This window comes from Vulpes lagopus, chromosome 24 (genome assembly GCF_018345385.1).
Source record: "Vulpes lagopus strain Blue_001 chromosome 24, ASM1834538v1, whole genome shotgun sequence".
Classification (NCBI taxonomy): Eukaryota; Metazoa; Chordata; class Mammalia; order Carnivora; family Canidae; genus Vulpes; species Vulpes lagopus.
Window position 1 is genome coordinate 8,597,876 of NC_054847.1, and position 27,241 is coordinate 8,625,116.

General features: G+C 43.7%; 2 protein-coding genes across 13 annotated transcripts in view; one reads left to right on the plus strand and one right to left on the minus strand.

Moving 5' to 3' along the window:
- CLASP1 (cytoplasmic linker associated protein 1) overlaps positions 1 to 6,018 on the plus strand; it is a 263,831-nt gene extending 257,813 nt beyond the window's left edge. For all 12 annotated transcript variants that reach the window (XM_041739917.1, XM_041739921.1, XM_041739918.1 and 9 more), the window contains one exon: positions 2,799 to 6,018. In XM_041739917.1, the coding sequence (XP_041595851.1) occupies positions 2,799 to 2,885 (87 nt within the window). In that variant the 3' untranslated portion in view covers positions 2,886 to 6,018. The remainder of the gene's footprint in view (positions 1 to 2,798) is intronic.
- On the minus strand, positions 6,011 to 8,577 carry LOC121482120 (proline-rich protein 36-like). The gene is made up of 4 exons (XM_041739963.1): positions 8,452 to 8,577; positions 7,353 to 7,568; positions 6,649 to 7,249; positions 6,011 to 6,288 (listed from the first exon to the last, which is right to left on the minus strand). Exons 1-4 carry the CDS (start codon positions 8,575 to 8,577, stop codon positions 6,011 to 6,013), a joined length of 1,221 nt encoding a protein of 406 aa, XP_041595897.1.
- Positions 8,578 to 27,241: the final 18,664 nt, after the last annotated feature.

The following is a 27,241-nucleotide window of genomic DNA, read 5'->3' on the forward strand; positions in this document are numbered from 1 at the left end:
GAAATAGAACTGTCTTGGCTTCTAGAACATTTTTTTCTTCTTTACAAATGCTGATTCAACAAGTATGGGTTAGGGAGCTGCTCTCTTCACTATACCACTAAGGCGTGTGGGAAAAGCAAAATCTTGTCCTGCCGCAGGGTAGCATAAAATGCATCCGGGGGCAGGACTGACACAGAGGAACCACCAGCAGAGCAGCCCAGGAGTGACCAGCATGTAGCTGACCCAGGGACTGGGTCACAGGCCCAGTGGAGCAGGAGGAAAGGCAAAGGCCTCCTGGAGGAGGCAGGAGGTGTTTTCTTCTTTTATTCTGCTGGTGTGATACTATGTGCTTAAATGTCTGTACTTGTATCTTCTTGGTGTATTAACCATTTATGAATGATGAAGGACTTTCTTGGTCTCCTATAGTTTTTTTATTTAAAGTGTATTTTACCCAGCCACTCCTGTGCTCTCCATTATGGTTTACATGAGGTGTCTTTTTCCAGCCTTTCACTTTCAGCCTCATTGTATCTTCCCTAAAGTGAGTCTCTTATAGACAGCCTAGAGTGGGGCCATGTTTTCCTAACTCATCCTCCCAAGTTCTGTCTTTTGACTGGAGTCTCACCATTTTCATTGGAAGTAAAGAGTACACTGTGGTGCTTGGCAGCATGAGGCTGAGCTGCAGAGGGAGAGGCAGGAGTAGACTGCAGGAGGGCATTTCCGGAATAGCTCGGGGAGGAACGGGAGAGGGGTGTTCGGAGGACTTATTTTCTGATTAAGGAGCTACTGGAGGTATGTGGACGTGTTCTTACTGTTCTTCATTTTGCAGGAGGGGAGTTTGAGGCTGAAAAAGGGTTTTGCCTGAAGTCATACAACTAGTTCATGGTGGAGTTGGTTCTAGAACTGCCGGATCTGGTATGCCTCAGGCTGGCGCTTTGTCTGATGAATAGGGTTTCCCTTGAACCTGGTTTACCCTTAGAACATTAGAATCCCCATGTAAAATAATGGCACTCCCCTCAGAGGCACCTCTGTGGCTCAGTTGGTTGAGCCTCCAGTTTTTGGTGTCAGCTCAGGTCATGATCTCAGGATTAAGTGCTGGGTCTGGCTCTCTCCTCAGCAGGGAGTCAGCTTGAGATTTTCTCTCTCTCCCCCCCTCTCTTTCTGCCCCTTCCCCACTCGTGCACGTGCTCTCTCTCTCTCTCTCTCCAAATAAAAAATAAAATAAAATTTTTTAAATAAAATAAAAGGTTTAAGATTTTAAACAGTGAGGAAGGAAAAGCAAACTGAGCCATACTCCACTCAGTTAAAAAAGACCAAGGCAGCAGTACAGGTACTCACATGAGGAGATTGTTGCGCTGGACTGGAGCAGAACCAGTGAGCCTCAGATGCTTACTGCTGACTCCCTTTGTGCAAAAACACACAACACAGTGGTTTAGTTCTTTCTCTACATACACCTTTGAGTAGTATGTCAGGGAGACTTAGTCTCTCCTGGGAACCCCATACAGTTGCTGTTCTGCTTCCCGTTGTCGTTGAGGGGCCCCATTTCTCGTGCACCACACCGAGCCTCTCTTCCTGGGTGCCCCTGGAGGCCAGCCTCTCCTCCCCCCAGGCTGGCTTATATTTGTCTCAGCCTCATGGCCTGTTCAGAGCAAGGCCGGCAAAGAGCTGTGGATAGGAAATACGTTGTGATCCCCTCAATCGTTAAGTTGTGTGTTATGTGGGATTCTTATGGGTGTTCCCCTTCTGCATGACATACTAACGTGGTAGCATTCAAGAAGCATTTGAAAACCTACCACGTTATGCACTTTTTTATGTATTTGGAGGGTCCTGGGGGCTTATGCTGAAAACAGATGAGATCTCGGATAGGAAAGCCCCTTTAGGGGATCCCTGGGTGGCTCAGGGGTTTAGCGCCTGCCTTTGGTCCAAGGGCGCGATCCTGGAGTCCCGGGATCGAGTCCCGCGTTGGGCTCCCAGCATGGAGCCTGCTTCTCCCTCCTCCTGTGTCTCTGCCTCTCTCTCTCTCTCTCTCTCTCTCTCTCTCTCTTCTCTCTCTATCATAAATAAATAAATATTTAAAAAAAAAAAAAAAAAGGAAAGCCCCGTTCCTTGTGAAGCACCGTGCCTGTCCAAGGTGATGTGATTCCGTGACATGGTGTTGGCCTCAAGGAGGGCTCATCGTGCTGGAAGGAGCACACGGAGGCACTGCTGACTACAGCATGAGGCAGCGCAAGCTGAGGTGCAGTGAGGTGCCCACCCATGCCACAGGAGGCAAGAGAAAGGAATGCGTGTGTCTAGATGAACACACTGAGGCAGGCTTCAGGCGGCTGAAATGGGGGTGGAGAGAGGTGTGCCACGCGGAAGGAGCAGCTTCATCAAAGATGTGAAGGTCAGAAGGCTTGACCTGGTAGCCTTGCTCAGCTTTACCTGATGCCTGTGGAGCATGGGCCTGCACCCTGCTCCCCACCAGCTTCATGGAGCCACTGGCCACAGTCGCCCCTCGAAGATGTGCCTCTGCCCGTCCTCTCGTACCTTCCATGCTTCCCAAAGCCCTTGTGGCTCACCCATTTATAGTAACACTTTTCATTCTGTTCATGAGAACCCGGTGCCACTCATCTCCTCTAGACTCTGACCTCCTCCCGCCGCTGTGGCCCTGGCCCTGGCAGGTGTATGCTGCACGAGTAGTAGGTCCTCAGAAAATGTTCGTATAATGAATTTCTCAACTAAGGGACGTGCTGTTTTCTTACTGTCACTTGGGCTTGTTTTTGTTGTCTACTTTCTGATTGCTTTCCTCTTGCTAATGCGTTTGTGTCTTCTCTTTGCAGATGAAGCTACTAAACTTATATATAAAGAGGGCCCAAACCACGAACAGCAACAGTAGCTCCTCCTCTGATGTGTCCACACACAGCTAATGGCGCGCCAGAGTCTCTTCGTGTAGCCCTAGAAGCAATCGGTGGTGCCTCTCAGAGACCTTCCCCCACCTTCCCCCTCATCGGCTGCCCAGTCAGTACAAGGAGGCCCGCAAATATTTATTACAATCAGTATTTTGGTCCCTTCCAGCTTTTGTGTAGAATCTTACTGGTATTGAATGTAAAGGAAGCAAGGCCTGTATTGCAGTCTTCATACAAAACGAATGGAAAAAGAAAAGAGCCATACTTAAACACGTCTTGTACAGCCTGCTGAGACCATAAAACCATGTGTGTGGGGTGCAGTTTTAAAAAATCAGAGCTCTCTAGCCAATACTTGGTAGAAAGTAGCATTTTCTCTTAGTTAATCACATTTGAGGACGGTCTGTTAATTTGTGCTTCTCTCTCATCTTCGCTTACTTCCTCCTGGATTTGGCTTATGATGCCAGGAAAGGATCATCCGTCTTTCAATTGTATCGTGAGACCTACTAAGAACAGGAGTCAAGTCTTGGCAAGAAGAGAAAAGCCTGGAGATGGTTTTGTAACAGCTGCATGGGATTTTGCTTGTACACTATGTAGACTGGAGGCCTGGGGCCCCTTCTGCAGGATGGGCTCCCCACCCCTCTGAACGCTTCCAGGATGGGCTTCCAGGATGGGCTCCCCACCCCTCTGAACGCTCCGCTTGTGCTGGCCCCACCTGCAGCTTCCAGTTGAAAGAATTCTTTCATTTAAACCCAAACACAAGAATCAAGGTAAATCTGTAGCGTCCACTCATGGGTGCCTAACATGGCCCTTAATGAAGCATGGAAGGTACGAGAGGAGGTGTGTGTGTGTGTGTGTGTGTGTGTTCACGCGCGCGTGTTGCACTAGTCAGATCTTGGGCAGGCACTATGCAGACAGGGCCTCTGCCACCCCCCAGCGCTTGGTGGTTTGGATTTTCAGATTTAGCACCGTCCGTCTTCCTCCCACGCCCAGCCTCTGCCTAAGCTGCTCCATTCTGGAGTGTTCTTAGTCAGTCTGGTCAGTGGCAGCTCTGCCATCCTGGTCTTGACTTCTCGACTTCTCGGTTTCATTTGGGATTAAGATCAAAGAAAAGTCCAGAGAGACCAGGTATCAGAGTCTTTTTTTTTTTTTTTTTTTAATTGTGTGGACAGAAGTACTTCCTGGCTCATCGGTTGAAATAGTCTTTGTTTAAGATAAACGTAATTTGGCGGCCGGCAAATTGCAGAGACGCAGGACCTGGAATCCAGTTTTAAAATCTGTTTCCTTTTCTCCAGTGAGAAAGTACCAGAGAAACTACCCTTCTCAAAAATTTTTCTCAAGTGTTTGATTGTTCCGGTAAAAGGAACTATAGATTTGGAATCTGGTTAAATACATCTTGAACAAAATTCTTAAAGCCAAATGGAAATCCTTGATGCCATCACAAAGCCTTCTATCCTCTCTCTCCCTGGAACTGGTTTTTCCCTCAGGGAAATGCCTCTCCTGGTGGTATTTTTTAAGGAGGTCTTTGCTGTCCTGATGCAGAATTCTCTGCAGCCCGCAGCACAGCGGCAGAGACTGGGACGGCGTCCGCCGACCTCCGCGGAGCCCTCTGCCCCCAGCCTCCAGCGTGTATTGGAAGTTGTAACACTAGCGCGCATCGCTCAGTTTCCTTCGGAATTTAGTTTCGATACTTTATTTGGAACCAGGCACTGAAATTGAAGGTTCAGGAACAGTGAAGCTAGGGTGCCTTCACTGAGAGAGAGAGAGAGAGAGAGAGAGAGAGAGAGAGAGAGAGTGTGTGTGTGTGTGTGTGTGTGTGTGTGTCGGGGTATCTTGCACATGGAGGGAAGTACCCCACTGCTGCTGTCAAAGGAACTTCAGGGGTGCATTTTAAGTGGTTGAATATTATTGACTTATTTTTGGCTCAGAACATAGCAGGACCAGGCCTTACTTTCATTGATAAATACCGTTTGTTAATATTTCACTAATGAGATTTCATTTTTACACTCGACAAGTGAGTCAGGGCACTTTTGATTCCTCCTCTGTTGTAGAAACGTGCACCCGGCTAGGTTATTTATGAGTTCTTTTACAAAACCTGACCCGTTTGGAAAGACCTTTCTCCTTGACCTCTCGGACTCCGTGGCCTCACGGTCCCCCACTGCCTGCAGTTGGGAAGAATCTCGAACATTGCTGAATGTCCTCATAGTACTCACAAAGGGCTCGCCTTGAATGTCACTCCCCCAACCTTCAATCTCCCGACCTAGAGAGAGATACAATCACCGACAGGTCTCTCGGCCTCAATCAAACCGCTGCCCTCACCGGGGAGACTCGCATGCCGCCACCACCTCACGGGGAGGGAGCCGCACCCGCCGCCGCTGCCGCCCTCCGAATCCGGACAGCAGCCGCTGCCTCGCCTTGCCGCCGCCTCCCTGCAGGCCTCCCATTGAGCCGAAACACCACAAAAGAGCAAAACCCCAAAACTGCAAAACTTTGTTTGCCTCCTCCTTCACCCGCCCATCCAGGACCCGCAAGGGACCCACGCGGCCCTCCCCCTGGGGCCCATGTGCCTGGCTCCTGCTTCTCTGGCTGTGGCACAGGCCGGCGGGCTGAGGCCCAGGGTGGGCGCGCAGCTCCTTGGAGTATGCGGGCTGCGTGCGCCTTACTGGGCAGCCCGGGACTGCCTCCCTGTGGCTCCCGCTGGCTTACCCTCCCCTGTGCAGGTGATGCAGCTGATTCTGGTCTCATCAGTCCTTTTCTTTCCCTGCCGCCCTTTATTTATCAAGCATAATACTACACGTTAACAGCAAATAAGAACTTTGTAGAATCCCACCAGGACTTTGCTAACAATGATGTTTGGAAATGAGAAAAAAACGCTCTGAAAACTATCAGCCACCAAAATAGTTTTGTCAGCACTGTGTTCACACGCATGGTCCCCATACCCCCAGGTTGGGTTTTTGGGTTTTGTTTTTGTTTTTTGGGGGCTTTTCATGTTACATCCATATCTGTATTTATATCTTATTTGTTTCACTTTCAAGTGTATCATGGCAAATGTACAGATTTTTTTTTGTTAATAATGTGCTAGGATTTGCTAAAAAAGAAAACAACAACAAAAAAAAACCCTTTTGAGTTTGCCCTAGAATAAATGAAACTTAATTCAGTTTGTTGCGTTGGAGCAGTCTGTTTCCTCCCTGTAGACGGCTTATCGCGTCTCCCTGAGGCTCCGACACGGGAGCTTTCTCCTCGGCGCCCACAAGTCCGTCTCTGGGAAGAACGTCCCTCCTGCCCTGTGCGTTCGGGAGCTGCCACCTTGTGGAGTGGAAGGATTGAGCAGAAAGACCCCAGGTGGGCTTGGCTGAGACGGGCAGTGCCAGCTCCGGGACCTCAGACATCGGCTCGGGTGGGGGCAGGTCTGGGCCTCGGGGAAGGGCTGGGAAGGAGGGGCCCATGGGCCTGGGAGGACCGCAGCAGGGCCCCCCGGGCACCGACCCGCTTATTTGAAGGTTTCTACTGAAAAAAAGATGGGGAGTTTCCCACTGGGTCCCATGACGCCCCTCAAGTACCACCACCCATGACTGTGAGCCCCCCCCACCCACCGCACAGGCTAGTCCCCACTTTTTTAAAAATTTATTTATTCATGAGCGACACAGGCAGAGGGAGCGGGAGAAGCAGGCTCCATGCAGGGAGCCCCACGTGGGACCCGATCAGGGCAGGTGCTAAACCGCTGAGCACCCCCCCCCCCCCCCCCCCCCCCGGCTGCCCCCCAGTGGTTCCATTTTTAAGGCGGAACCAGAACAGCCTCCGGGCGGGACCGTGCGGCTTCGAGGCGATGAGGTCAGGGGAGCTGCCGGTACAGCGTGGGGCGGGGGAGGCCACCCCGCCAGCTGCCTGCACGCGCCACCGCCACCGAGTTGGCGAATGTGGACAACCCCCGGGGGGCCAGAGGTGGGCGAGGCAGGGGCCGCTCTCCGAGCCGTCTGTGGGAGGCTCCCGGCCACGGCTGCGGGGGCGGGTCCCCAGGCCCGCTGGGTCCACGCTCGAGGCCCCCGGGGGCCTGAAGGCCCTTCCCGCCCGCAGGCGCGCACCTTTGCACCCACTGGGTTTTGTACTCGATCGGGGAAGGTTCCGGGATTCCCTGAAGCCATCCGGGCGCCCGAGCTGGAAACGGACCTGAATACCGTGTGTGCCCTTGGCCTTCTCCGGTCACCAGCGAGGGTGTGGGGGACGTGGAGCAGACACGCAGCACGAACACCACGAGTCTGGCGTTTCGGCCTGGGAGAATTCTCCCACGTTGCATCGTCCTGGTTTTTCCACCAGTTCCGTGATGCAGATAAGGGACGTGCTGTCACGCTCAATGGCCAGGACAGGGGGACTGAGTCACGAGGAAGAGCCTCAACGAGATGGTGACAAATGTCAGGGCAAGACTCCAGGCCCTGCCCTTGTCTAGCAGGTGTCCTCCCAGCCTCCCTTGCCTCCCTTGCCTCCCACCCTTACCACAGTTTTCCTGGAGTCCCCCAGGGGGCTTGTGAGGAGCCTGCTGGGCGCCACCCCAGAGAAGCGGGTTCTGGGGGGGTTACGGGGCGGGGGCAGGGGGAGCCCCGAGACGTGCGTCTCTAACAAGCTCCCAGGTGATGCCGATGCTGCTGGTCCGGGATGGGGCGAACAGCACGGGGCTTCGGCGTGCTGGCCGGGCCGTCGCCGGCCTTTCAGCTAATGAGGTGACCGTCCAGCTTAGCCTCTTGACTAGGACTTTGGGAGGGGCGTGGGGTGCTGTTAGCGCGGGGGAGCCAGGAGTGTCCGGGGCAAACAACATAACCGCCCCCACCGCCAGACCAAAGCTCCCCCAGCTCAGGGGACAGCTGTCCCCGCAGAGCCTTCGCCCGCACCCCCTGGCCTCGGCTCCCTCCAGTATTTATTAACTCCTGCTTCAGTGGCTCCAGGCAAGAACGGACAAAGGTCATGTGAACGGGCATCTAGTCCCAGATTATGTATTTAAAAAACATTAAAATGCTTCCACACCAGTGCCCTCCTCAGGCGGGGGCCTGCTGCCAGTGCGGGGGCCGGGGGTGGACTGGGGCGCTGGGCCCCTCTGCAGGCACGATCCCAGCAGCTGAGGGACCCCTGCCTCTGTCCCCGGCCTGCTGGCCGCCCTGGCCACCTTTGCCTTCGAGGGCTTGGGGGCACCAGGTGTCCCAGCTCCAGCACCCATCAGCGCCCCCCCTCTGGCCTCCTGCCTCCCCGTCTGTGGCCTGTAGAGTCCACACTGTGCCTACACCCCGCCCCCCGTCCACACTGTGCCTACACCCCCCCCCCCCCGGGGGCGCTGCTCCCTGGGCCTGGGAAGGGGAAGGGGCCCACCTGGGAGCAGGAAGTCTGGAAGTCTGGATCTTGAACCCAACTCTGGTGTTTCAGGGCCTGGAACTTGACCCAAATGACTCCAGCCTAGGATGACCTCAATTTCTTAATCTGTAAAAGGAGCAGAGGAGTGAAGGGTTGGGAGGGGTGGGGGCCCCGCTGCCCCTGAGCCCCCACAGCGTCTCAGGCGACCTGTCCCCGGGGTACTCCTCCACCTGCCGCCCCCCGCCCGGCCCACGCCTGCCAAGTCCTGAGGGCGGGTGGAGGAGTAGGGTCGGACTTTCCAGCTGGTCTCCCAAACCTGCTGCTCCCCGTTTCGGTGGCTTCCGCCTACACGGATGCTGACACCAGGCCCTTCCCTCATCCTGCCCCAGCTCCCAAGTACAGCGAGCCCCATGTCCACAGTGGGTCTTGAAGCTCCCACCCCCTTCCCCTCCCGGGGACCACCGCCTCTTCTCCCCCTGCACAGCCACAGAGGGGCTGCTCCATCCTCTCCTCCCCTCCCCTCCTGCCTTCTGTCCTCCCTCCTAAAGCTACACCGCTTGCTATTTTTTTTTTCCTTTTTATTTTTTAAAGATTTTATTTATTTGTGAGAGACACAGAGAGAGAGGCAGGCTTCGTGCAGGGAGCCTGACGTGGGACTCGATCCCGGGACCCCGGGATCACACCCTGGGCCAAAGACATGCTCAACCGCTAAGCCACCCAGGGGCCCCCTCACTTGGTATTTTTAAGAACGTTCATTTGATGTGTTATCATTTTGCTTTCAGACCTTGCAGTAGCTACACGCTTGCGCGCACACACACACACACACACACACACAAGCAACATACACTTATACACACACTTCCCTTGGGTAACTTTAACAGGTACCTTATGTCTCAGCTTAAATGCCAGGTCATTACTTCTTTGGAGAAGAATCTAAGTTAGTCCCTTTACTTCTCTTACCTGATGTTTATATCTGTTAGTATGATTATTTGTCTGCTTTACCCATACCTGTGGGAAGGAACTGGGCCTGTCTCATTTACATCTGTATTCCAAATACAGCCCATGTGCTGGTTCATGATGAGGAATGAATGAATGAATGAATGGATGAATGAATGAATGAATGAATGAATGAATGACTAGTTTGCAGTTCCTTGAGTAGCATGTGATTGCAAGGGTGTGCCCAATGACCTAGAGCTCTTTCTAGGACTTCCAGGCCCTTCCATGACACATAAGAACACAGCTGCTGCTGCTACACTGCCTGGGTCCCAGTCCCAGCTCTGCGTCCCTGGGGTCAAGGGCATAAACTCTTCCTCTCTGCTGCTTCTCTGAATGGGCAGAGTGCCAGTGGTGTCTACCTCGTGGTATATCTGCAAGTCACTTAAAAATTAAAAGTGCCCTGGCCCCAGCCCAGCAGGTTGTATTGGCCACTACTTTTTGTCCGGTGGTCAATGAAACCAGTTAAGTGAAGGAGTGAGCTTGGCCTTAGGGGTCAGTTCTGGGTCCTGATGCTGGTTTCCTTCATTTTTCATCTTTGCAAACTCTGGCGAGTCTTTCAACTTCTACTAGCCAGAAAATGAGGAGAAGCAGTCTGACCATTCTGGAAAAGTTTGGCATTTTCTTGTAAAGTTGAACATTCATGTACCTTCCACCCATCCATCCCGCTCGTGAGGCATGCCCTAGAAAAACCTAGACATGATAGTTGTAGAGACGAATGTGAGTGTTGGAGGCAGCCTGATTCCTAATAGCAAGACAAGACACAGCTCAAACTGGCCTTTCCAGAGGGAGGACAAAGATTTTGTCAAGGCTTTTGTCACATGATGGGGTCTGATACGAAGGGCAAATGAATAAATACACTACAGCTACAGCTTATTTACATGGATAAATCTTAGGAACACCACTTCAAGGTGAAAGAAAGCCCCAGAAGAATGTGTAGAGTACCTTACCACTTTTTAAAGTTTTTAAAGGTGAAAATAACCAAAACTAAATAACCATGTGTCTTTCAGAGAGACATAGGTTGTGGTTAAACTTTACCAGGTAAGTAGATCTGAAAAAAATTGGGGGAGAATGGTTGGTTGGTTGGTTGGTTGGTTGGTTGGTTGGTGGTTGGTTGGGGGAGGCACGTGTCAACAATCCAGGAGAGCAACAATTAAAACCAGCTCAGTGGGGCACCTGGGTGGCTCAGCAGTTGAGCGTCTGCCTTTGGTTCCAATCGTGATCCCGGGGTCCTGAGATCAACTTCTGCATCGGGCTCCCTGCAGGGAGCCTGCTTCTCTCTCTCTGCTGTGTCTCTGCCTCTTTCTATGTCTCTCATGAATAAATAAATAAAATCTTAAAAAAAAAAAAAGTAAAATAGTATTTAGTGAGAGTTTAGCAAAATGAACATGAGGAACTTGTTTGACCTTGACAATGACTGGCAATCACGATGGGGTTTCTAGATGACAAAGGATTGGTTCAAACTGATTATTGCACACCGTTGCATGGGCTTAAGTGTCCTTTTATGATTATCAGAGACATTTACAAGGATAACACGGTTTTGCACTTACGCTCCTTCATGAAGTGAGCTGGGTCTAGTTTTGCCTACGTGGCTTACACAATTGTGTCTGCCCAGGGTATTTTCAAGTTTGGTCTCCATTGTGTATTTTGCTTTAACACAGGATAACAAGACAAGGAGAAGCGGGCAGCTAAGTAAATGATGCCGATGATGTTCTGGCTCATAATTTGGGTGGTAGGCTCACAGGTGTTCATTTTATTTTTATAGCTCATTACTAACATGTATGCTATACATATATATACACATATGTATTTGTATAATCAAATATTTCATTATCTAAAAACAATAATGTGTGAGAATACTAAGCTATAAGGTGACTTAGATGTCTCCTATTTCTTTTGATTATGATAGACCTAGAAACTCTCAAATATTTAGTTTCCGTAGGGCAGTCACTGACCCCTGAGAATACATTCGTGGCCACCATTCAGGGAATGTCATATTCCATCCAGTGTCCTAACAGCCCTGTGTCTGAGGGGACACCCGAGTATAGGACAACTCTAGAACAACCTTTTCTGTACATGGCAATGGAGGGGGAGATAGAAGATCTCCTTCTTTCCAGTATCAGTTTCCCGTAGCCCCTTGGGCCCCTAAACCTTAAAAGGACTTTGTCTCTTTTGGTTCTTTTTTCTCACTCCTCTCTCACCTCATTTTGCTTCCTAATAAAGGCCCAAAGGGAAAATGGTTCTGACGGTATCCACATTGGTATTGATTACAGAGGATCCTGCTTTTTCAGTCATATCTGAGGTCCCTTATACTGGGTGTGAGACGTCCTCCAAAGGATGGGAAAGCCCCAGAAAGACACACCCGGAGAGGGAAGTGCTCAAGAACATGGCTGCTCTTGGAAACATAGGGTGCAAAGCAGAGATGTCGAGTCTGAGGAGGATTGGCTGGCTTCACACCTTTCCCAGTCTTTCTAGCATGCTTTCCCCTCCTGCTGAGCCAATTCCGTTGGTACTGGGTTCCATGTGTGGCTAGGTTCTGTCAAGGAATGTGCCTCACATGGTGGGAAGCAACTTTTGTTGAGGATGTACACAATGGTGGTGACATTTAGTTCTTGGGGGACAGCTCAGGTGCAGGTTCTAGCTTGTCTGTAGTATCATAGGTACCAAATAGTAGGTGGACCATGAAAGTTTGTCCCATTATCTGGAAAGGAATCTCCTTGTCTGCTGTTGTTCCTGGCTAAGTATTATCCCACCTGGTTTTCTAGCTCTCTCAAAGACAATGTCCATTACCAAACTCTCTATAAGAAATCCCTTCATGCTGAAACTCACTGGAGGGGATTCTATCATTTGTAATGAATAACCCCAAGCAACAGAAATACAGACAACCCAAAACATCCAACTGAAGACAAAACAGCTAGATAAATCATGACTTAGTCTCCTGAAGGAATACTATCCAGTACGTAAGAGTGTATGCTCAAAAATTCTTAAACACATGGGGGACTGCTCACAACTAATGTAAAGTGGGAAATAAAAAGACAGGGAGGATTTCCTCTCTGATAATGGGACACTAGATAATTTTGGATAAAACATTCCACAGTAGAAAAAAAGAAGACATTCTACTAAAAAAGCCAGACAAATATTTTGCAAATTGTATTGAAGCATCAGAGAGTTAAAGTAATGAAAAATTGCTAGGAGTAACTGGGACTTAGCATGAGAAGATGGAAATCTGGAGAGCCAAGCCTAGCATTTAGGGCAACGTGTGTCCTGGGTGTGTTTGCTGATCCAGAAGAGAAAACTAAGACAACTGAGATGTCAGAGCAGGGCTGTTGATGGCCTGATTCGCTTCAGTAGAAATAACATGATCCAAATAGCTACTGCCCCAAGTTCCTGGCAGGAGTAAACATAACTCTTCTCTGGGGAAAGACAACCTCATGCAGGCCATAAGAGTATTCATACAATTTTTTTTGACGAAAGGTCAATAGAATAAAATAGACAATGGATAAAGATCTGTATGGGCTCCAGTGATTGGAGTTTATCAAACACAGACTTTAAAATAACTTTATTTATCATATTCAAAGTGATAAAAGAGAAGTTGAAAATTTCTGCAGAGGACTGGAAACTTTTTTAAAGATTGATTTAGATTTATTTGTTTTAGAGAGAGAGAGAACATGAGTGGGAGGGACAGAGGAGAGGGAGAGAGAATCTGAAGCAGTCTCCCCACTGAGCATGAAGCCTGACATGGGGCTCAATCGTATGATCCCGAGATCATGACTTGAGCTAAAACTGAGTTGGACACTTAACCAATTGCACCACCCAAACACCCCAAGGATTGGAAACTTTTTAAATTCACCATGTCATATTTTTTAAGGGTATGGTTGAGGGGATCCCTGGGTGGTTCAGCAGTTGAGGGTCTGCCTTCAGCTCAGGGCATGATCCCAGAGTCCCAGGAATGAGTCCTGTGTCGGGCTCCCTGCAGGAAGCCTGCTTCTCCCTCTGCCTGTGTCTCTGCCTCTCTCTGTGTCTCTCGTGAATAAGTAAATAAAATCTTAAAAAAAAAAAAAAAAAGCCATAAGAAGATACAAAATCTATGCAGTGGAAATTCCAGAGTGGAGGAAAAGAGAATGCATTAGAGGTGATATGTTAAAAGATATTGGCCAAGGACTTTTCAAAATGACTAGAAGATAATGACCAAGGACTTTTCAAAATGGGGCACCTGGCTGGCTCAGTCAGTGGAGTATGTGACTCTTGATCTCAGGGTTGTAGGTTCAAGACCCGCATTGGGTATAGAGATTTCTTAAGAGTAAAATCGAAAAAAAAAAAAAAAAGACTAAAGATATCAAACTGCAAATGAAAAAATCAGTGAAGTAAGCAAGACTGGGATAAAGGTGCAACTTGCATGACCCTGAGATTGAATCCATCCTTAAATTTTGTGCTCAAAGCAATTCATTACTTCCCTCTGGTCCCTCCTGCCAATAAGGGTAAAGAAAGTACTCAAATGTAGGTACATCATATGAAACTCCTCAAAAACAAGCCAAAGAGAAAATCCTGAAGGCAGCCAGAAAAAAACCAAAAAGCACTTTCAAAGAAGCAGTGATGAGCTTACTCTCAGCAGAAATAATTGAAAATAGAAGATAATAGAATTCTATACCAACAAAAAATCCTGTCAGGCAGAAGATGAAATAAATAAATAAATAGATAGATAGATAGATAGATAGATAGATAGATAAATAGATAAATAAATAAATAAATAAATAAATAAATATCAGACAAACAAAAACAGTAATATTTTTCATAAATAGACCTGAATTTAAAAAGTATTAAATGGGGGTACCTGGCTGGCTCAATTGGTAAAGCATGAGACTTTCAGTCTCAGGGTCGTGATTTCAAGCCCCACGTTGGACATGGAGGCTACTTAAAAATATAAAACATTAATAAAAAATGTAAAAACAAAAAAAATGTAAAAACATAAAAATAAAAATAAGTATTAAATGGGCTTCTCCAGGCAAAAAGAAATGATCCCAGATAACAGGTAGTTGTTGCAGAAAGGAAGATCAATTGAAATGATAATTATGAAGGCAAATCTAAATGATTCTGCCTATGTAAAATGACAATAGTACTGTCCTGTGGAATTTTAAATGTATATAGAAGTTAAATTATAACAATGTTTGTAAGTAAAAAGGGACCCAACTGAGGTTCACGTGTTCTAAAGAAGAGAATAGAAGTACTGATCAACATTAGGATTTGAAAAGCCAATGATGCATTTTGAAACTGTAGAGAAAACCTAAAAATAAAATTAAAGCAAAATGAGGTTTAACTTTCCAACTCATAAAAGGGTGAAACTGTATAATAAGAAATAATCCCAAAGAAGGCTTTAAAAAGGAAATATTGCTGATGGAACAAATAGAAGGCACATAGCAACATGTTAGATTTAAGCCAACATCTTACCAATTGGATTAGATACAAATGGACAGAATACACCAATAAAATGGGGAAAATAATTAGACTGGATTTAAAAAACACTCAGCTATATACTGTTTCCAAGAGGTACATCTAAACATAAGTATATAGGTAAGTTGGTAACAAGTTGAAAAAAGATATACCATACAAGTATTATATTTAAAAATACTCTTCCAGGGGATCCCTGGGTGGCGCAGCGGTTTGGCGCCTGCCTTTGGCCCAGGGCGTGATCCTGGAGACCCGGGATCGAGTCCCATATCGGGCTCCCGGTGCATGGAGCCTGCTTCTCCCTCCGCCTGTGTCTCTGCCTCTCTCTCTCTCTCTGTGACTATCATAAATAAATAAAAATTAAAAAAAAAAAAAAAGGAATCAAGGATAAATTAAAAAAAAAAAAAAGTACTCTTCCAAATAATCCAATGGACAAGGAAGAAATTACAATGGGAATTAGAAAATATTTTAACTGGATGATAATGAGAATATCACATATCAAAATTTATGGAATGCAGCTAAAATCAATTTAGAGGAAAATTTTAGCCTTGGATGCATACATTAGTTAAAAGGAAAAGCTGAACACTTATAATTTAACCATTTATCTCAAGAAATTAGAGAGACAATAGCAAGATAAGTACAAAGTAGAAGAAGGTAAATAATATAATCCAGAAAGGAATTAAATAAAAAACATGTAATAGGGAAGATCAATAAGCACCAAGCTAATTATTTGGAAAGACTAATACAATTAACAACGTCCCCAAATCAATAAACACTTGGGAAGATTAACTGAAATTTTAAAAAGTCACAAATTATCAATATCAGGAATGAAAAAAGAGGCATCTTCAGAGATCCTATAGATGTCAAAAAGATAATCAGGAACAACTGGAAAACACATGCAAAAGAAAAGACTACATTTAGATCTCTACCTATTATCATATACAAAAATTAATTAGAAATAAAATCTAATGTAGGCTAAAACTTTAAAACTCTTAGAAGAAAACATGTCAAATCTTCACAACCGTGTATTAAGCAATATGACACCAAAATTACAAGCAACAAAAGAAAAAGTAGACAAATTGGACTTCACCAAAATGAAAAACTTGAAAAGTGTTTTTTGTTTTTTTTTTTTTAATGCTTCAAAAAGCATCATCAAGGGGGTGTCTGGGTTGCTCAGTCAGTTAAGTCTGAGCCTCTTGATCTCAGCTCAGGTCTTGATCTCAGGGTGGTGAGTTCAAGCTCTGCAGTGGACCCCATGCTGGGCATGGAGCCTACTTAAAAAAAAAAAAAAAAAAAAAAAACAAGGGGCCTCTGGTTGGTGCAGTTGGTTGAGCAACTGACTCTTGGTTTCAGCTCAGATTACAATTTCAGGGTCTTTACATGAAGTGCTAGGTGGAGCTCTGAGCTCAGTGAGAAAGTTTTTCCCTCTCCTGCCCCTTTCTGGGCTCACGCTCTTTCTCTCTCTTTCTCTCTCTCAAGATAAATAAACAAATCTTGAAAAACAAAACAGCATCAATATCAAGAAAGAGAAAAAAACACCTGCAGAATGAAAACAAAACATTAAAAAAAACAAAAACCAAAACATTTGCAAATCATGTATCTGATAAGGAACTTATATCCAGAATATATACAGAACCCTTAAAAGTCAACAATAAAAGACGACCAGATTTTAAAATAAAGGATCTGAATAGACCTTTCCAGGAAAAAAATTAAAATATGAAATATGATCATCCATAGACATTAAAGGAATGCAAATCAAAACCACAGTGAGATATCACTTCACACTCACTAGAAAGGCTAGAGTCAAAGAGGCAGACAATTACAAATTTGGCAAAGATGTGGATAAACTGGAACCTTCATATGTTGTTGGTGGGACTATAAAATGGTACAATCACGTTGGAAAACAGTCTGGCAAGTTAGACATAGAGTTACCATATGACCTAGCAAGTTCAAACCTAGATACTTACCCAAGGGAATATATGTCCACACAATAACTTTTAAGACTGTTTATAGCAACATTATCCATAACAGCACCAAAGTGGAAGCACAAATGTCCATCAGTTGATGAACAGATCAACAAAAGGTAGTATATCCATACAATGAACTATTATTTGGCCATGAAAATGAACAATGTATGGCTACGTACTACAACATGGATGGAACTTGAAAATATGCTAAGCGAGAGAAAGCACTCACAAAGGCTACATACTCTGCGATTCCATTTATATGAAATGTCCAAAGAGGCAAATCTGTAGAGTCAGAAAATAGACTAGTAGTTGCCAAGGCCAGAGGAAGGAAAGGCTGCTAGTGGACAGAAAGTTTCTTTTTGGGATAATTAAAATATTCTGGAATTAAATAGTCTATGTGGATGCATTAAAAACGGTATTGCACTCCTAAAAATAAAAGTAAATAAACAAGGTGAGTCTATACAATGTAACAATAACAATATTCTGCTAAAATGTAGACAAAATAGACAAATTGTAGAAAAATACAATAATCCAAAACTGACACAACAAAAAAGAAATGAATAGTCTTAATAACTATTAAAGAAATTGAATACTTTAAATCTCTTTAAAACTTCACACAAAGAAAAGGCCAGAGGGCTGCATTGGTGCATTTTACCAAACACATAGGAAGAAAGAAGTGCCAATTCCACACAAACCCTTCCAGAAAATAGAATGAGAGGGAACATTACCTGATCAGGTCAGCATAACCTTGATACCAAACCTGATAAGACATTATGAGAAAGGAAAGTTACAGGCCAATCTCACTCATTAACATAGACACAAAACTCCCAGACAAAATATTAGCAAACCGAATCTTCAAGCACTGTTTACCCCAAGGCTGGTTTAATATTAGAAAATCAATTAATGAAATTCATCACATGAGCAGAGTATGAGGAAAGCTTATGATTGTTTTAGTAGATACAGAAACAGGATTTGACAAAACTCAACATCCATTCATGAGGTTAAACATACTTTTAGAAAACTCAGAATAGAAGGAAACTTTCTTAATCTGATCAAGTTTGCCTGTAAAAACATAGGACAAATATACTTAATGATGAGATGCTGACAGCTTTCTCTTTGAGATCTGGTACGAAGCAAGGATGCATATTATTGCTACCTCTGTTGAATGCTGTGCTGCAGCCCCTGAAAAAGATCTAATGGAGAAAGTCAAGAAAAAAGAGATTAAAGTCATGAAGATGGGAAGGGAAAAGAATAAAACTGTCACAATTTGTGGATGAAATGACTACGTAAATAGGAAATCCAAAGACTTTACATATAAATGATTTGAATTAATAAGTTCAGCAAAGTTACTGGACAAAACTCAGTAGAAATAAACCACTCTATATGTGAACAAATAGAAAATGAAAATATTATATAGATACTATTTACAACAGAATGAAAAACTTTAGTACCTAGAAAAAATCATTTTTATTTATTTATTCATGAGAGACACAGAGAAGGAGGCAGAGACATAGAGGGGGAGAAGCAGTTTCCCCATGGGGACCCTGATGCAGGACTCCATCCCAGGACCCTGGGATCATGACCTGAGTCAAAGGCAGATGCTCAACCACTGAGCCACCCAGGTGCTCCTACCTAGAAACAAATCTAACAAAAAAATGAACAAGACTTCTTTGAAGAAAATAATAAGAACATTCTTGAGAGAAAATGAAAATCTAACTAAATGGAGAGATACATTCATTGAAAGACATAGCATTATAAAGTTGTCAATTCTCCCCCAAATAATCTAATATTTAATGAAATTCTAACAAAATTTCCAAGTGTTTTTATGTATCTTGAAAAGCTGATTTCAAACTCTATGTGGAAATGCAAAGAGACAAAAATAGCCAAGAGACTTGAGAGAAAAAGGTAGGAGAATTTATTCTACCATAAGTCAAGAATTTTTAGAATGATCACAATAATTAAGGTAGTGTGGTATTCTGACTCTCCCTCTGCCTGTCTCTCAATATCTCTCTCTCTCTCTCTCTCTAATAAATAAATAAATAAATAAATAAATAAATAAATAAATAAATAAAATCTTTAAAATAAAAAAAATAAATAAAGGGCTCATATTTGGGTGGTTCAGCAGTTGAGTGTCTGCCTTTGGTTCAGGGTGTCATCCTAGGGTCCAGGATCAAGTCCCACATCAGGCTCCTTGCTGGGAGCCTGCTTCTTCCTCTATCTATGTCTCTGCCTCTATCTCTTTATGTCTCTCATGAATAAATAAATAAAATCTTTTAAAAAGTAATAAATAAATAAAAAATAAAGGACTCATGTAATTAGGTCATGTTCACCCCACACTCCTGCTCTCTCTTTCAAATATGTTAATCAATCTTTAAAAAAAGAAAGAAATAAAGAAACACAAATATATTTGGTCTCATCCCTAAGTTGTGGTTTTAAAATATTTGGTATTTGATATTCCTCCCCTTAAGAGATGGAACCTAATTCCTCTTCCCTTGTATATGGACTGGACCTAGTGACTCACTTCTAGTGAATAAAGGGAAAATGATTGTGTGTGGTTTCTGAGGCCAGGTCACAAAAAGCACTAAGGCTTCCTCCCCGTGTTCTCTTGGGTCACTCATTCTGGGGGAGCCACCCACCATCTTGAAAAGACACTCAGATAACCCTGTGGAGAGGCCATGTGGTGAGGACCTGAGGTGTCCAGCAAACAGCCACCTGAATGAGTCACCTTGGAAGCATCATCTCCAGCCCGGGTCAAGCCTTCATGTGACCAGAGCTGCGCCGACAAGCTGACTGCAGCATCATGAGAGATTCTGAGCCAGAACCACGCAGACATGTGTGTGTGAGATTTCTTAATGTTTTTAATTTTTTTTTAAAGATTCTATTTATTTATTCCTGAGAGACAAAGAAAACAGCAGAGTCAGGCAGAGGGAGAAACAGGCTCCCCGTGGAAAGCTTGATGTGGGACTCGATCCCAGGACCCCAGGATCATGACCCAAGCCAAAGGAAGATGCTGAGCCACCCAGGTTGGGGTGGGGTAATAAACACCCTAAATGTTTATTATTTTAATCTGGTAAATTTTGGAGCAATTTGTTATGCAGGCACCAGGCACCAGAAGTAGGTCAAAACCTCCTGTCCTCTGAGATGAGAAAACATGGGCTTGTCCTCGGTATTAGGGGTATAAGGCCAGAGGTGCCCGGGGATAGGGGAGCCCAGAGGAGGGAACTCCGTCCAGCCTGGCGTGAGCAGAGGGAGGAAGGCAAGGACAATGTGGGGAATCAGAGAGGGGTGATAACCTTCTCTCCTTCCCTCACGTCTGACTCCGAAGCAGACACTGCCACACACATCTTATTCTTATTCTCACCCTTAAACGTTCTTTACCTAATGAGGAGACTCAAAACTAATCCTGAGGGATCTGAGCTCTTAGTGATTCTGTTTATGTTGGATGACTTTTGTCTTCCATTAGACATAGCCATGTTAGGAACAGCCCCTGAGGATTTCCTGCCCCTCATCGTGTAGCAGTAATGATATCTCCTTCTGAAAATTAGGGTCAGTCACACCAGTTAACATGATAACTCCCTGTATTCTTATTTGTTCACTGGAGCCCCAAATGGACCAAGTAAGGGTCTCAAAGTCTAACTTAATTTAAATTAACTAAATTCTTCTAGTGAAGAATTGCCTTGAGTAACCCAGGCTACTCAAATAATAGAGCCCCAAATTGTAGGGATATACAAACAAATGTCTTGGGGCACCCAAGTGGCTCAATCAGATGAGTGTCCAACTCTTCATTTTGGCTCAGGTGGTGATCTCAGGGTGGTGAGATCGAGCCCCACATCAGACTCTGTGCTCAGCAGGGGGTTTGCTTAGGATTCTCTCTCTCTCTCTCTCTCTCTCTCTCTCTCTCTCTCCCCTCTCCCTACGCCCCTTCCCCCGGCATGCTCTCTCTTTGAAATAGTAAATAAAGGGCAGCCCGGGTGGCTCAGTGGTTTAGTGCCACTTTTGGCCCGGGGTGTGATCCTGGAGACCAGGGATCAAGTCTCACGTCAGGCTCCCTGCATGGAGCCTGCTTCTCCCTCTGCCTCTCTGCCTACCTATCATATATCATCTATCTATCTATCTATCTATCTATCTATCTATCTATCATCTATCTATCATCTCTCTCTCTCTCTGTCTCTCATGAATAAATAAATAAAATATTTTTAAAAATAAAATAAAAAAATAAATAAATCTTTAAGAAAAGGTCTTGTGAGTTGGTCATTAGTTGTATAGTGAGGGACGTGATTAGCCCTTGAATCCCAGACCCCAAATATTCTGCCTAAGAGGAAAAAACAGGGCCACGTATTGATTAGGACATATAATGTGTTGTGTAGAATAGAAATACAGTTCTGTGAGTCGTTGTCTCTTATCTGGTGCTGTTGCAGTCTTTGGCCATTCTGTTGTTCTAAAAGACCAGCTACTTTTGAGTGATCAGGTACTTGGTAAAACCCACGAGTCCCATGGGTATTATTAGCTTTTCTTTATGCTATAAAATACGTCTCTTTGTCTTTTTAAAATAAATTTCTTAATAGTGATGTTGAGAGTTGGAGGCCTCGCCTCCATTAAGTCCATAGATGGTGCTTCCAGCGAAAACATGGCAGCTAGGACAGGAAAATTCACTTGCAGAATTAACGTCTACCCCAAAGAGGAAAAAATCACTGCCACCCCATGATGAAGGAGGTCCAATGCAGTCAATCTCCACCAGGTGGCAGACTGGTCTCCCCCTTCAATATGGTGCCATATTGAGTGCTCTTGGTAGTTTTTAGTAGCCAAATTGGTTTTGTGGTCAATTCATGCTGTTGAGCCAATATATAACCTCCATCCTGCCACTGTTCCGCTTTGTCAATGAGAGGCCACTGGTCAGGGAAAGAGATTGATTATTGAAAATTTCCCCTGGAAAAGGTGACCTTTGTGGGGACCATTCACGAGACACAAATATCTCCATATTCAGGACCCATTCTACCTCTTTCTCTAACCTCCTCGTTATCAGTTTTTAAATTTTGTTACTTCCAAATTCCTGACCAGTGACTTTAGCTATTACACATAAATCAGAAGACAGTCTCATCTCACATCCTCTTTCCTCTGGGCAAAGAGGATCCCACAGTGGTGTGTTGCCTGGAGTTCTGCACTTTGGAGGACTTCCCATCTCCACTGTCTTTCCGTGCACCACTAAGTAGGGTGTATGCACAAAGCTGGTGGGAACTTGCCGTTCAGAGCCATCTGAACACCAGGCTTCAAGCAACGCTTTCCTCCCCAGTCAACTGGTCATAGGGTGGGTTGAGGAAGGAGGTATGCTAGGAGCAAGCACACTGAGTGGGGAAGCCGCCTGCTCAGGCAGCTTGCTTGTGCTTCCAGGACTTGCATAAGCCTGATCTGATCCATTTGACACCAGAATGGTCAGACAACCTCCCCTTCAGCATCTGGTGCCCCATGGATATTCACTTGCAAGCAGAGCCAAAGCTGTTTCTCAAGAAAATACTTACTTGCAGAAGAGAGTATGGCTTTGCTCTAAAATTGCCACAGACACTGAATCCAGAACAGGAAGGTTTTGAGGCATGGTGCTAAAGATATGTCTAAATCCTTGTCAAAAAAAAAAATCCTTGTCAGGTACAAGTAAGCTCCTCCTGGATCCTTGTAGGCTTGCAAAAATATTCTGAAATTAGAAAAACTAATTGCACAACTTTGAGAATAGAGTAAAAATTACTGAATATTATACTCTAAATGGGTGGGTTTTATGATATGCAAATCATACATTGATTTAAAAGAAAACTGGCATTCCCCATTTCTTTGCCATATCAATAACTGAATACAAAGCACCAGGATCTATGATAATTTGTACCAGTAAAGAAAAGACACATGAAAGATCTGTATTTAAATTCACCACCCCCCTTTTCTTTAAGATTTAAAAACAATTTTTAAGTAACCTTCACACCCAACATGGGGCTCAAACTTACTACCCCAAGATCAAGAGTCACATGCTCTTCCACTCCTAATAAGGTGGTCGAAATTCACCACATTATTGAGCATTCCAATCCCTGTGAATCAGCTCTCTTGTCTACAGGATAGATATGTGATCCACATGAAACTATGATAGGCTTTGATTACCACTGTGTATCTCTGATGTCTTTGATGGTGATATTAGTCTTTCACCAGGAATGTGGGATAGCGTTATTTTTTTTATTATAGTCACAATTATGCATATTATATCTCCAGGATTTATTTATCTTAAAGCCAGAAGATTATACCTTTTGACTACCTTCACGCATTTCAGCCACTCTCCTCCAAGTCTCAATCTCTGGCAACCACCAATCTGCTATGAGTTCAGGTTTTTGGGATTTTTTTATGAGTTCAGTTTTTTTGTTTGGAGGTTTTGTTTTTTGTTTTCATTTTTAGATTTTATATATAAGTGTTATCACACTGTCTTTTTCTGAGTGATTTATTTCACTTAACATAATGCCCTCAAGTTCCATTCTTATTGTCACAAATGTCAGGATTTCTTTCTTTTTTAATGACTGAATAACATTCCGTTGCATATATGTATATACATCACACTTTCTTTATCCATTCATCCATGAACAGACACTCAGGTTGTTTCCACGTCTTAGCTATTGTAAATAATGCTACAGTGCACAAGGGAGTGAAGGTACCTTTTAAAAATAGTGATTTCATTTCCTTCAAATAAATGCCCAGAATGATAGAGTAATTCCATTTTTAAAAATTTTTGGAAAAAAAATTTTTGAACAAACTCCATGCCGTTTTTTATAATGGCTGCACCAATTTTCATTCCCACCAACAGTGCATAAGGGTTCTCTTTTCTCTACATCCTTGCTAACACTTATTTCTTGTCTTTTTGAACACAGCCATTCTAACAGGCCTGGATAATATCTCATTGTGGTTTGAGTTGCATTTCTCTGATGATTAGTGATGTTGAGCACCTCCTTATATACCTCTTGACCATTTGTATGTCTTTTTATGAAAAACACCTATTCAGACAATGCTTCATATGATTTCAGTCTTTTACATTTTTAAGACTTGTTTTGTGGCCTGACATATTGTCCCTACTGGAGAATATTCTCTGTGCATTTAAGAAAATTGTGTATTGTGTGTTTGAATGGATGTTCTGTATATGTCCATAGGTTCAATTAGTCCAAGGTGTTATCTAAACCCCTTATTTATTGTTTATCTTCTGTCTGGCTGCTCTATCTATTATTGAAAGTGGAATTTTGGTGGCCTACTATTATTTTAGAGCTATTTCTGCCTTCAGTTCTGTCAATGTTTCCTTCATGTGTTTAGGATCTTTAATGCTTGGTACATATGTATTTACAAGTGTTCTATCTTGCTTTGTACTTTATTAATATATAATGTCTTTCTTTGTCTTTTGTAACCTTTTTTGATTTAGTGTATTTTATCTACCATTAGTATAGTCACTTTGCTCTTTTGGTTACTGTTTTCAAGGAGTATCTTTTTCTATCTTTCCCTTTGTTTTTTAATTTATTTTTAGTAATCTCTACATCCAATATGGAGCTCACACTCATGATCCTGAGATCAAGAGTCACATGCTCTTCCAACTGAGCCAGGCAGGCACTTCTATATTTTCACTTTCAACCTGTATATGTCCTTAAATTTAGGGTAAGTATCCTGTAGACAGCATATGGTTAGATCTTGTTTGTTTCTCAGCTTTATTAAGGAATAACTGACAAATATAATTGTAAGATAAAGTATTCATCATGGTGATCTGCTATACATAAACACTGTGAAAAGATCCTTCCCATCTAGGTAATTAACATATCCATTGCCTCACAAATTTATGTGTTGTGTGTGGGAGAATATTTAAGTTCTACTCTCTTAGCAAATTTAAATTATGCAGCACAGTGTTATCAACTATAGTTACCATATTATTCATTAGATCCTTAGACATTATTCAACTTATAGCTGAAACTGTTGTTTTTAAACCATTTGGCCAAAGTCTTTCGATTGGCAAGTTTAACCCATTTACATTTAAAGTAATTAATCATAGGAAAGAACTTACTATTGCAATTTCATGATTCGTTTTCTGTATGTGTTCTAGTTTTTTTGTCTATCATTTGCTCCATTACTACCTTCTTTTTCATCTTTGTAGTGATATAGTTGATTCCCTTCTCATTTATTTTTGTGTATACTCTATTGCTGTTTTCTTTGTGGTTACCATGGAGATTGCATATAGCATCTTGAATTATAATGATTTTTTTTTAAGGCTTTTATTTATTTAGAGAGAAAGAGAGTGCATGAGCAGCAGGAGGGACATAGGGAAGGAGAGAGAGAGAGAACTCCAAGCAGACGCCATGCTGAGCACAGGGCCAGACTCAGGCTCAAACTCATGACCCTGAGATCATGACCCAGGCTAAAATCAAGAGTAGGATGCCCAACCAACTGAGCTACCCATGCACCCGTAAAGTTATAGCAATTTATTTTAAACTCATACAACTTTGCTTCAGTTGAATACAAAACCTTTTCTCTTTTGCAGGTCGACTACCTTCTACTTTATAACACAAATCACATCTTCAAATATTGTGTATCCATTAACATAGATTTATGATGATTTTAATGCTTTTGTCACCAAAATTATAGTACTACTGGTTTTTATATGTGTCCATATATTTACCTTTATTAGAGAACTTTATATTTTCATGTAGTTTCAAATTACTGTCTGGCATCCTTTCAATTCATTTGGAAGGATTCCCTTTAGCACTTTTGCAGAGCAGGTCTAGTATCACCTTTTGTTTATCTGGAACTGTCTTAATTTCTCTCTTTTTTTTTTTGTAGGACAGTTTTGCTGGATATAGAATTCTCCATTGATAGGGTTTGGGTTTTTTGTTTTGTTTTGTTTTGTTGTCTTCTAACCATTTAAATATACCATCCTACTTCTTTTCAGTCTGCAAGATTTCTACTGGAAAATCTGTTGATAGTCTTATTGAGGTTCCTTTTTACATAATGAGTTGATTTATTCTTGCTGGTTTAAAGGTTCCCTCTCTGTCATTGACAGTCTGATTTTGATGTGTTTCAGTGTGGGTTTCTTTAAGCTCATCTTAGTTGGAGCTTGCTGAGCTTGAATTTTTATATAAATATCTTTCTTCAAATTTGGGAAGTTTTGGGCTATTATTCCTTCAAATGATCTCTCTGGTCCCCTTTTCTTTTTCCTCTTCCTGGGTTCCCATGATGTGTATATGGATCTTCTAGATGATGTCCACATAAGTCTTTTAGCTCTGTTCACTTTTTTCTTTTCTTTTTTTTTTTTTAAGATTTTTATTTATTTATTCATGAGAGACATACAGAGATAGAGAAAGAGGCAGAGACACAGGCAGAGGGAGGAGCAGGCTCCATGCAGGAAGCCTGACGTGGGACTCGATCCCGGGGTCTCCAGGATCACGCCCTGGGCTGAATGCACCGCTAACCCGCTGAGCCACCAGGGCTGCCCTGTTCACTTTTTTCTTTGCTGCTCTGTACACTTGACAATTTCAAATGACTTGTTTTCTAGTCTGATGATTCTTTCTTCTGCCTGTTGAAGTCTGTTATTGAACCCCTTACACTGAGGCGAAATCTTTTTGGCCTAGACCCAATTCCAATGTGGGGAAGTATATCCTTCCCCCACCCGAACACCAAACAATTCTGGGACATGAACTTTTCTTGGACATGAGGTATCCAAGAATTCAACTCAATTCTGACAGGAGCTACCCAGAGATAGTACCAAATTCCACAGATAAGAGCTCAGTCCTACAAGACTGCCCACCAGGGCACCAAGGTGGCTCAGTTAGTTAAGTGTCTAACTCTTGATTTCAGCTCAGGTCACAATCTCAGAGTCCTGGGATCAAGCCCTGTGTCATTAGGCTTCCCGTTCAGTGGGGGGTCTGCTTGTCTCCCTCTCCCTCTGCCCCTCCTTCTGCTTGATCTCTCTCTTTCTTTTAAATAAATAAACTTTTTTTTAAAGAGTTCCCTCCACCTCCAACTTTAGACACTACTCATAAGCTCCAGGCTATTACCTATGGTGACTGGTTATAGATTGGAGGCTCCAACAACCTTCTCTTTGGGTTCTCTTAATTTGGTAGAGTGGGTCACAGAACTCAGGGAAAGACTTACTTATATTTACCAGTTTATTAAGGGATATGATGAAGGATATGAAACAACAGCCAGATGAGATGTATGGGGTGAGGTATGGGTAAAGGGCACAGAGTTTCCAGGCTTTCTCCAAGTACACCACTCTTTCAATATCCATGTTTTCACCAATCTGGAAGCTCTCTGAGCTGACTTCTCTTGGGTTTTTATGGAGGCATTAGATAGTCATGACTGAGTGTCATTGGCCATTGGCTGATTCAACCTTAAGCCCCTTTCCCCTCCCCACACAGGTCAGGGGTCAGGAGTGAGAGTCCCAACTTTTTAATCTCATGATTAGTCCTCCTGGCAATCAGCCCCTGCCCTTGGGTGGGGTCCAAAAGTCACCTTCATTAGTAATAAGACATTCATGTCACCTTTATGGCTCTGCAACATTTTCAGGAACTGTGGATGAAGACCAAATCTATCTGGGAAAAATATATTTGGTCATCTGAATGACCAAATATAGACTTCATTATA

Excerpts from the sequence above, each read along its gene's own strand:
- LOC121482120 (XM_041739963.1), bottom strand. The coding sequence starts at position 8,577 with ATGAGGGAAGGGCCTGGTGTCAGCATCCGTGTAGGCGGAAGCCACCGA. Across the intron at positions 7,569-8,451 it reads GCCCTCAGGACTTGGCAGGC|CTGAAAGGCCGGCGACGGCC; the intron begins GTGGGCCGGGCG and ends TCACCTCATTAG. Across the intron at positions 6,289-6,648 it reads CCCGCCCGGAGGCTGTTCTG|CCCTTCCCCGAGGCCCAGAC; the intron begins GTTCCGCCTTAA and ends CCTCCTTCCCAG.